Here is a 10,911-nt window from a genome sequence, read left to right as displayed (position 1 = left end):
TCTATTTCACTCCTTAGAATACAACATTTCATGCTTTTTGAGATTAGCAACATTTTCATGTGGTTGAGACTTACAGGACAAATAGTTTACTATTGATCGAAGAAAACTACTAAGTTTACATTATTAATACTTATTATAACTGATTTAAGTGCAGTGCAGCCAAATTCAGAAGAGGATCCTGTTCCTACCACTCAAAAGTCAATTATTTTTCCTCAAGCTATTTGGCCATTAATGTGAGTGACACAATGAAAACTAAAGGTCACTCATTAATTGGCCTGAACAGAGTAAATCATCCTTAAGTGGCAGCACTTGAGCACAAGGAATCTCAAGCAACGGTACTTCATCAACTATAAACTGCAGCACAAGTCATGTAATATGTGCATCTGATAATCTTTTCAGTGTTTTGTTTTTTTGTAGCTCATTAGTACTCTGACATCTGCACTGGCAAACATTTTCGGCTTACCATTACAAGCAGTTATCAGCAGTTAGTGTTTATTTGACCTAAAATCAGTCTGACTCGGTCAAACAGGATTTGCAGGTATGGCTCGGTTTGGCTTACATATGTGCCAAGTGCGTGGTGTCTGCAGCACTGAAAACATGTTTTTAAAAATATGGGAAAAGACCACATATTGTAAAATTTCTGTAATGAAAAAGAATATCTGACACTATTTGCTTAATTATAATTTAGATGCCTCCCTCATACTGGTACAACTAACATGTTCAAAATGAAAAATATTCTTTGGGCTCATTTTTGGTAGTTTAATTGAATCTTATTCCACTTGATATTCATATTAGAGGTTATACTACTTACTATAAAATTATCCTGTATGTTTCTTGCCGTTTCTGTATTATGTCAAACCAAGTCATCATGGGGAAAAAAAAAACTTAAGACATATCATACATGTTTATCATGTTTGAAGTTTATAAGTGTGTTTTTAAAAAAACACGAAACTCGACAAACTCATCACTCATGTATTCAGTGAATGTTTGGGATTTTAAATATAACAGGTATAAAAGTCACACACTACACTGAAATCTCAGTTCAATTAAGAAAAAGGCCTCTGCTGGAGCTGTAAACCGCTCCCCTCACCACTCTCATGTGGCATTCCTATACTCCCAAGATAAATACAAGATTAGCTTTATTGATGTCATGTCATTTACAGCAGGAGTGGACAACCCATACAGCAGTTTGAAGAAGAGTCATTTGAACCCTGTAAATAATTTAACAGTGGAGTAATCAAAGTAGCTTCAGGGTGGGGAGGAAGGGGTGGGGGGACAGGTCTACAATCTACTTCAGTCATATCCTTGTTGGTTCCTGTAGGTACGCTGTGTATGCCGAAACCTCCAGCAGGAATCCAGTGTGAGGAAGCATAATTTTACAGTCCTTGCATTCTCAGGTGAGCAGATGTTTCATCAGAGCAACAGCAGCCAATCAGTGAGTCTGTACGTAAATGTGTATAAATGCTTCATGGAGAATGAGTTTGCCTTCATGCTATGCTGCAGGCGGGAGTTTATCCGTTTGTTTAGGTGAAGTGATAAAGGAAGACAGATGGGACAAGAGAGGAGTGACTGTTATCTATTCCCCTGAGGCAAATTTGCTTTACAAAAGAAAGCCCTGCGTGGTTTTATAAAGTTGAAACGACAAGTAACTGCCAAAACAATCAGGTACTAACTGTCATACAGCTGAAAATAATTCACCTCGTCTTGAAAGCATCTTATGAGACGTACAGGGAGATAATGGCAGTACTGCAGTGTACAGATGTTTAAAAACAGGAAATAATCATTGAAATAGTGCCGTACTCAAGCAATCCTACAATTCTACAGTACCTGACTGTAAACAAGCACCATTTCTTAACTAGTCCATCCATTGCTTCCTCAAAAGGTACAAAGGAAGTAAATCTATAGGATAATTTAAGATGTACACAAATCTATATTAGTGAGGAAGTAAAGTCACCCTTTGTGTAATTTGTACCCTTTTTCAGGTAAAAGTAGAAATGTACCGGTGTGTTTTTCTCACTGGATTCTTTCTTCAGCCATTGGAGCGCAGTATCATCCAAGTTTAAATAACCAACAGGGATGTGCTGAGGAAAACTGAAGCAGGATAAAACAGCAACAGGAATGAATGTCCCATTAAACATAAATGGAAGTAATGTTTCCAAAACTGTGAAATCCTGACAAAACTGAAAAAGCAAATTGTTGCATCCATTTGGGGAATTAGTAGTGCATCTTGTCTCCATCTCACCTCGAGATGTTGGCCTGTGGTGTCTCTTCAACAAAGTACTTTCTATCGGAAGATGATGTCCCCTGAGACCAACTGTGGTTTCTCTTTCAAGTCAACTCCAATCTTCATAAGGTACATCCACTCAAAGATGGACAAAAGTTCTGCGAAATTCTTAACAGTTTCCATTTTCAGGTCTTGAGTATATGTCCTGATTGTCATTTTTTGTCTCCTCTGAGGGAGGCTGGCTGTTGCCCGTATCCTGAGCAGAGCTCAGCGGCCGGGCATTGGCCTTCGTCGACCGCTGCCGTCGAGTGCCGTTGCCGATGCAGCGCATGAGGTTCTTGAAAGTTGTCCACATTTCCTCATCCTTGTAGGAGTAGATGCAGGGGTTCATGACAGAGTTGAGTACAGCCAGGAGCAGCAGCCAGCGTTTTGATTTCATGACGTTACAACTTGTACAGTTGAGGCCGTCCAGTAGCAGAACCACTAGGCCGGGAGTCCAGCAGATCACAAAGGCCCCTTCAGGAAAAAAAACATACAAATCAAACACAGGTATATTTATATTATAAAATAAATAAGTCAACTCATACTTTTTATAGGATGTTGATCAGATGCCAGTTTGAGAAAATTAGACCTTGCCCTGAAGGTCAGGTGCCAATTTACAAAAAGGCTGCTCATTCTTATCATTTACTTATGATTAATACACTTTATTCATTTTAATAAACTGTACATTTTATATGAATCCTCCATTGATCTTTGGTAAGCCACTGTATAGAAATTATTTTGGGTTGCAAGCCCACACTTTTGACCACTAGCTTGAGACATATTGTAATAAGCCTGAAATTATACTTTTTTGACTTGTTAATAGTAAATATTAAATATATAGCTAAATTAAGATGCCAACTTACTTTGACAAATGATAAACAGCACCAACGGAAGGGCACTGGCAAAAAGCATTCCTGCATTGGCAGGTACTTCATTAACAACTAATAATAAAATCCCAAGTATCCATAAAATCCCTTCAAAAGAAATCTGGAGTGTTCCAAAAATAAACTTCTCCATCTTTTATTGGGAGTGAAACTCTAACTGTCTCGTAGTAACTTTGTCTAAAAACACATTTTTACTATGATCTGCTGAGCTACAATGCTGGCTTTTTGGATATTAGACTGTGTGCCTTGCTTAAGGGAAGTTTAACCACAGTGATTCACATTTGACTCCTGCTTCCTTCAGGTGTGCAACAGACGATACAAATAGATAAACTAAACCCAACACAGAATGTAAGAGCATTACAGCGTTACAGATGAGTAATACCATTCTAATACCATCACATCATGCAGACACATGTAGGCTGGAAATACAATGCCATTATTGTGTTAAATACTTAACGCTGTGTGTTTGGTAAATAATATGGTAGGTCACAGGGCTACTGAAGCAAGCAATTAGCAATCTATTTCAAACATGTTTGGGCACACAACAGAGCCACCAAAGGGATTTCTGGAACTGAGAAGAAGCCACAAGCAGCAACTTGTCTGCACAACCAGCATCTCTACAGCTTCAATACTTCTGCAGAACAAAACAAGAGCTGAGCTTTACACAGCACACACATATCAGTCCATGGTCACTTTTGGGGACATTACATAGACTTAAATTAAGTTCCTGGAGACTTAACCTAACCATAACCACTACTTGCCTAAACCTAAACCAGAACCACTGACCCAAAAATCAGCTTTTTCCCAACTGGGGACACAGCTTTGTCCCCAATTGGACAAACCGTATTTCGTTAACTGGTCATGAGTCTGAAAAACTGTCCCCAAAAGTGGCCTATGACAGACCACACACACACACACACACACACACACACACACACACATACACACATACACACACACACACACACACACACACAAGCATGTATATATATGCACACAGACAGAGGATCTGGTAGAGGCATTGTTCTCACTTCATATGGTTTCCACTCCTCCTAGGCCTGAAAGTCAAAAACATTTGCCGCATTTTTACAACGAATTTCTATTTCTATACTCTGTTATGTGCTTTTCCGCTTGTCTTTTATCTTAGCTTTCATGGCCCACATGTCCAAAATAAAGTCAAGTGAAACCCCATTAAAATGACTTCCACTTGCCCTTTTGATGTATTCCACAAGTTGAAAATGTGAACTTTTTTTGTATCACACATTTCAAGCATATGTTCCTTTTCTCAGTTGGTATTCATTTGAAAAGGCTCTTTTGAAAAGCGTGCTGGTTAACACTTCAAGACTGAAAGCAACATCTGAAACTGCATGGTGTAGTTTAATGCTTCACTAATCAAACAGGTTCCAACACCTTATAATATGCTCCAAATAAATGGCTGTGGGCTATTCAGCTACAAGAATTTTTGTTTACCAAATTAGTAAATGTATAAGGTCACTTCCCTGTACTTATCTATTAGACATTAGCGTGACTAAATAATCCATTGAAGAGCAGATTTAAACACATGATTTTGTATTTCTTTTGTGTTTCCGATTGTATCCCTATCCAATGCTTCTGCACTCATTAATCTAATAAAGCGTGTGGGTTTACGTGTCTCTAAACTGGTTCGTCCAGTTACCATTCCCACCTTAAGCAGATTGCAGGTTTTTCTGACTATAACATCCCTTGGATCTTCAGGTGTTGTTTTGGGTTGTTTTTTTGCTGCTGTTTTTTTGCTGCTGTTTTTTTCCACAGCAATCTCAAAAGGAAATTTGTGTACTAACGCTTCCACAAGTTAAAGGGAACTTTGTGAGGCACCTGAAAGCAATTGACAAAGTCCTCAAGTATAGGTTTTTTGTTTTTTTTGGATGGTTGGGGAGGAGGGGACGTTTATTGAAGGCCGGTGTGGTGTGGATGGTACACCACACAGGCTGAGGAGCAGTGTCCTTGCTGGGAGAGATAATTACACAGCAGTTTGGAATAAAGTGTGTTCAGACACAGACAGCTTTTACACTGCATACAGTTTTCGAGCCAACTGGCCAGACAGACAAAGAACAATGACAGACGTTACAAAGTCACTACAACTATCTCAAGCACGTTTTTATCTGGATGACTGTCTAAAGAGCGTATGAAAACAAAAACTACAAAAAGCACGTTCAACTATCTGAAGCTATCTGACATGCACATGTCTCAACAGCATATTTTTTCATGTGTATTGTGCACGAATAAGAATATGCATTTAATTCCCTATTTTGGTGCTCCAGTCAAATATGCTTGTGCTATGAAGTCCTGTTGTACCATGCTTTAAAGCGGTGGGAAGGGAACGATTTGGGTATTGTGCCTCTATTGCAAGGTATCCTGTTGCAACACCTAGACAAAGAGAGCTAGATTAGGAGATCTGACCACCTCATCTAGGATAAAAAATACATGAGAAGAAAGTTCAAGAGTTTGTTTGTGCTTTCTTATGTTGAGAAATGGGGAAATAAATAACTTGAGTATTAGACAGATTTATAATCATATGAAGGGAAAATTAATCACCTACAACTACATCATTGATTAACTTTTGGAAATTTATAGCACAAAAATGTCAAACCCTCTCTGGTTCCAGCTTATCCAAAATGAGGTTTTGCTGCTTTTTCTTGTTTTGTATCATGTAAATTTGATTAGACACATGGCCCTTTGACGCTCTGGAAAGTTGTGGTGTGCATCTGTTAGTATCAGTAAACCATACATGGCCTGCCTGAAATGATGACAAGTGCTCTGCACGCTTCAGCAAAAGCATAATTGTTTGTGTTATTATGGTCAAGGTCTTCCTTCTTATCAAAAAACGCAGATTAGAATCCAGCATGTTCAGCAGTGACTCAAATGAACTACCTGAACTTTAATCCCTGATGAAGCGCATACAACTTTATACCACAACTACATAACTCGTTGTTGCAAAGAAATTGCTCTGACTCACTGCTGTGTCATCAATGGAGCACAGACCGCATTTTCACAACTACCACTGAACACTTACCGAGCACAACCATGACGGTTTTGATGAGCTTGATGGGCGTCCTCTTGCGGTTGATGGAGCCGCTGGTATGCGGTGAGAGCATGGATGTCTTCTTCTTGACGTAGGTGTAGATCCTCAGGTAGATGGCCACCATCACCAGGAACACTACCAGGTTAGACACAGACCAGAAGACCAGGTAGCTCCTACTGAAAATGGGAGCCAGCTCGGAGCAGTCGGCCAGGTTGCAGATACAGTTCCAACCCAGACTTGGCACCGCCCCCATGAAGATGGAGATGGCCCACACTAACACGATCAACAGGGTCACCCTCCTCTTAGTCAGGTTGCTGTGGACTTTCCAGTTCATGACGGAGATGTAGCGCTCCAGCGCTATAACCAGTAGGTTTGCCAATGAGGCCGAGAGGCTGACATCCAGAAGACCTTGGCGGATGAAGTATCCTTTAACTGTCAGTTTCCGTGATGCCTCACCTGTGTTAAACATGAGGTACACGTACGCTATGCCTGCCAGGAAGTCTGATGCAGCGAGGTTGGCAAGAAGATAGTAGAAAGGGTAGTGGAACCTCTTGTTGGTGATGACAGCAGCAATGACCATGGCGTTGGACACCAGGATGAAACAGCAGAAAAGAGAGCCCACCACCTGGACCAGAATGAGCTGCGCCTTGTCCCATTTATCCTCAGCGCCACTGTTTGTGTAGAAGAAGCCCATGGACTCATTATAATGACAGGTTTGGTTCTGCTGGGCCATTTTGGAGGCACGTCTGTGAAAAGAGAGTCAGAAAACAAAGGACCATTTTACAAATTGAAGAAAACTACAGTATGCCTACTAAATGTCATGCAAGAAATTCAAATTCAAAAAATGACAAAAGAAGTTTCTCTAAAGCCAAACAATTGTTCGAGCTCCAAGGGCAAGTGCGCATGCCACAACCCATTCAGTGAAAGAAGCTGCTTTGAAAAAAGCGAAAATCACAGTGTGTCACATTTCTAAGGTTAAACAAGATAGTCGCCATAGTAACATTAAATAAAATATGCATAATACTTTTTCCTTCCATATCTTTCAGTAAACACTACAGATATGCTGAAAAACAAGATTTCAATGTAATAAAGTCTAGATTTTCTGTAGGTTAAGAAGCCTCAATTATTATGCAACTACTACAACCTGTTAAACTTGGTTTACCAACAGCAGCAGGAGAAGAAGAAGGGAAGAGAAATTCCTACAGTGTGTCAGGCTGTGGTCGAATACAAAGACAAACTCTTAATTAAATCAGAAAAAAACAAAACAGAAACATAATTTTACCTACAGCAAACAGAAGAACAAAGGTCTGTCTGTCCAGATGTCAGCCGGGTGCGCTCACCTGTCGTAAATGATTGTCTGAGGTGCGTCAGAAGGCTGAAAGTTGCGAAATATTCCGTGTGAAGTTACTGAACATTTTCGCTCTCCTGCGTTGTGCCCCCGCGGCTGAGGACGGAGAGACGTGACAGCAGCGAGCAGAGCAGACTGAAGGAATAAACATGAAGTCAGTAGTGTCTTCACTTTGAGGCTGAGCGCGGTGACGCAGAGGGCGTGTGCTACAGTCTCATACATCTGAACTCCTTCCGATGACCGCAGGACGCCCCGAGAGCTCAGGACTGTGTCTCAGTGATGCACTTTTTATTCATTTACATCAAAATGAGTTTCACTGGTGTTTGATTTATTTCTACTCTGAATGCCAAATGATGTAGCTCACCTCGTGAAAGGGTGTTCGCCCAACTTCTTCACATTAATGTTCTTTAAAGAGATGAATCCTGTGCAGTGTTGGGGAGTAACTAATTAGATGTAACGGCGTTACGTAGGGTAATTTACATAATAAATGTAACTGTAGCTAATCCGTAACAGTTACAGAGAAAAACATGTGTAATTAAATTACAGTTAGTTATGAAAATGTTGATGATTACAAAGGGGGTTACATCTGAAGTCAGACCTTTAAGATTTTTCTCAGGAGGGTTTCCTCACTTTTTAATATTTAACATGTTACTTAACAGCTGAAAACCTTTGTTAGAAAATTAGAAAAGTAATCAAATGTAATAAGTTTGTTCTGAAGACTGTATGGCAGGACAGGTGATGAGCAGAGCCCGACCACTAGGGGCGCTGCCGCGCCCGGTCAAGCAGTGTACTACTGGTTTGAGGAAAGAAGTGGAGATCGTCAGCAGTGTTATTTTTTCTATATAAAGTGGACAAGATTATTGTCTTGAATCAGTTGATCCGCTGGTTGTATTTAGATGTGCGTCCAGAGAGATGTAAGTTTAAGTTATGTTGACTACAAATGCATTTAATTTTTGGGCTGTTACCGGTTAGAGTCAGGTTTATATCTTGTGTTAATAAGAGTGTGTTGCTAATGATTAGAGGTGCTCATTATCAATGGTAATGATACGAACGGTCATTTATTTTATATTTGCGGCACTGTCCGTCTCTTTTCTTTCTTATTTATATGTGATATACATAATTCTGGTGATTGTGTATTTTGTTATTAATGGTTATTATTATTTCTGTTTATTCCAGAACCACACACACACATACAATCACCTGCACAACCTGTAATGGTCACTTACTGTTCAATTAAAGCGCCATAAAAGGATTAACCGTTTCATCCTTGTCTTGGGGGAACCTTGAGGACTGCGTTCTAACAGACGCACATTTTGCGATTACACACAGAGAGAAGCCAGATAGCTTTCCATGAGACACTATATTACAAAGTTACATTACTTTGATTAAGTAATTGAAATAGATACATTACTCATTACATTTTAAATAGTGTAACTAGTAATCTGTTACCAATTACATTTCCAGAGTAACCTTCCCAACTGCCACAAACATTTACACATGTTCCAGTCAGTCACCATTTTTGAAAGTGAATTGAACTGAATACATTTTGAAAATAGTTTTTTTTAAACCTGTATTCTTTCTTTCACCTAATTCTGATTAATGCCTGTAATAAATAGGGTAATAAATATTCTCCTTACAGTGGTGTGCAGAGTTGGAAAGTAATAAGAAGTTACGTGATTCAAGTACTCAAGTTGTGGTTTTTCCAAGTCTGTCTAATAAGAACAGTCAAGGCCAAATGAATATTGAACAGTCAAGGCCTGTTCATATTGTTCATTAAAAGATCCCAAAAAGAAAGAAGGAATTTGATGCTAAAAAGACTGTGTTAAATGTCTTTTTGAACAAAATGTCTGTGAGACATTCTGTGGATTTTTTTTGCCCCCATCACTTACACTGAAAGCCCATTTTAAGGGGATCATTTAATAGCCAGTATGAACAGGAGGAATAATTACAGCAGGAAAAAATGCATATGTTTATATGGGCGCCTGACTTTAAAAAGTGCATACTTATCCTTGAAGGCAATTTTGAGCTACACTGTACTTTAAGTTTTTCCATCTTCTGCTACTTAAACCCTTTACCTCACTATATTTCAGGGGGTAATATTTACTTTTTACTCCAGTACATTTTTATGTCACCTTATGAAACAGGATCGATTGCTATAGGTGTAAATGGCCAACAATATTGGTATAAAGTTTGCCCTGTTGAGACATATATTAATTTAAATATGAACATTTAATGCAACAAATATTAATAATAGTTTTATTATACAGTATATAAACTTCTGAAAGGAACCATTCTACATAATGAGTACTTAATTTGGTTCTTTATACTTTAAGCATTTTTTGTAGTTTAGACTTGTATACTTTTACTTGAGAATGATTTTGGAGTATTTTTGTACTGTAGTACAGCTGGTTTTACCTAAAAAACACTTAACACAGTCAGATTTTACTCCTGTACTATATCACATTAACACAGTGAACAGTGTTAAGTTCTTACTCCTACCTGTTAAATGCTATAATATAAACTTGACAGTGGTATGCAGTGGCAGAAAGTAAGCGTTACATAAACTCAAGTGTTTAAGTACAATTTTGAGATACTTGGACTTTGAGTATTTCAATTCTATGCAACTTTATATAAAAATATGTATCTAGGCAATATTGTACTTTTTACTACACTACATTTATCTGATTACATTTGAACTTTTTGGTTACAGTGCAGGTTATGATACTATTATGAAAATATTTAATCCGCTCATAAAATATGATACCTTGTTAACTGACAATTATCACCTACACCTCCTAAAAAATTAAAATGCACGAGTTATGAATATTCTAATAATACCTGAAATCTTAAAGCACTTAATAACTTAACATTTTAGTACAGGACCTTTACTTGTAATAGAGTATTTTTATACAGAGGGACTGCCACTTTTACTTAAAGATCTCAACACTTTGCTTGACAATTATAAAAGCGCAGTGCAAGTTTACAAACACCATGAATTGTCCGGGTTCACATGATAATGTGAATAAATGGTTTGAATACCCTTTAAATCGAGGGCTATAAGGATGCAGCTGCACTCCTGTTCCAATGAAAGTCCCTGATGAGTGTTGTCTTAAAGGCAGCGCTCACTGCCATTTCCCATTTAAGTGTGTTTACTTTAAGGCAGCCAGCACTGGAGTCATATTGACATTTGTTATTAGCTCGTGTTGTTTATAGGCACCAGTGATGTTTGTTGACCCATACTAAACACACAGATGCGTTGAAAGAAAACCCCTCAGAGTGGAAACCCTGCTCGTTTGTGAAAAGAAGCTGAATTGCCCTGATCTCATTTTGAAATCAAACATTACGATTAAAC

The 10,911-nt window shown here is 38.6% G+C and overlaps 1 protein-coding gene across 2 annotated transcripts; it reads right to left on the bottom strand.

The window, feature by feature from the left end:
• Nucleotides 1-906: 906 nt before the first annotated feature.
• On the bottom strand, nucleotides 907-8,357 carry lpar3 (lysophosphatidic acid receptor 3). Of its 2 annotated transcripts, none has more exons than XM_062423475.1 (3): nucleotides 7,552-8,357; nucleotides 6,203-6,957; nucleotides 907-2,740 (listed from the first exon to the last, which is right to left on the bottom strand). In XM_062423475.1, exons 1-3 carry the CDS (start codon nucleotides 7,779-7,781, stop codon nucleotides 2,394-2,396), a joined length of 1,332 nt encoding a protein of 443 aa, XP_062279459.1. In that variant the 5' UTR covers nucleotides 7,782-8,357; the 3' UTR covers nucleotides 907-2,393. The 2 variants fall into 2 exon arrangements, with proteins under 2 accessions (XP_062279459.1, XP_062279460.1); XM_062423476.1 differs by having other exon boundaries at nucleotides 7,498-7,648.
• Between the last annotated feature and the right edge of the window lie 2,554 nt (nucleotides 8,358-10,911).

Source organism: Scomber scombrus, chromosome 8 (genome assembly GCF_963691925.1).
Source record: "Scomber scombrus chromosome 8, fScoSco1.1, whole genome shotgun sequence".
Lineage (NCBI taxonomy): Eukaryota > Metazoa > Chordata > Actinopteri > Scombriformes > Scombridae > Scomber > Scomber scombrus.
The sequence above is the reverse complement of the archived record's forward strand: the minus strand, read 5'-3'. Positions and strand labels throughout refer to the sequence as shown.

Excerpts from the sequence above, each read along its gene's own strand:
- lpar3 (XM_062423475.1), bottom strand. The coding sequence starts at position 7,781 with ATGTATGAGACTGTAGCACACGCCCTCTGCGTCACCGCGCTCAGCCTC. Across the intron at positions 6,958-7,551 it reads CAGACAATCATTTACGACAG|ACGTGCCTCCAAAATGGCCC; the intron begins GTGAGCGCACCC and ends CTCTTTTCACAG. Across the intron at positions 2,741-6,202 it reads AACCGTCATGGTTGTGCTCG|GGGCCTTTGTGATCTGCTGG; the intron begins GTAAGTGTTCAG and ends TTTTTCCTGAAG.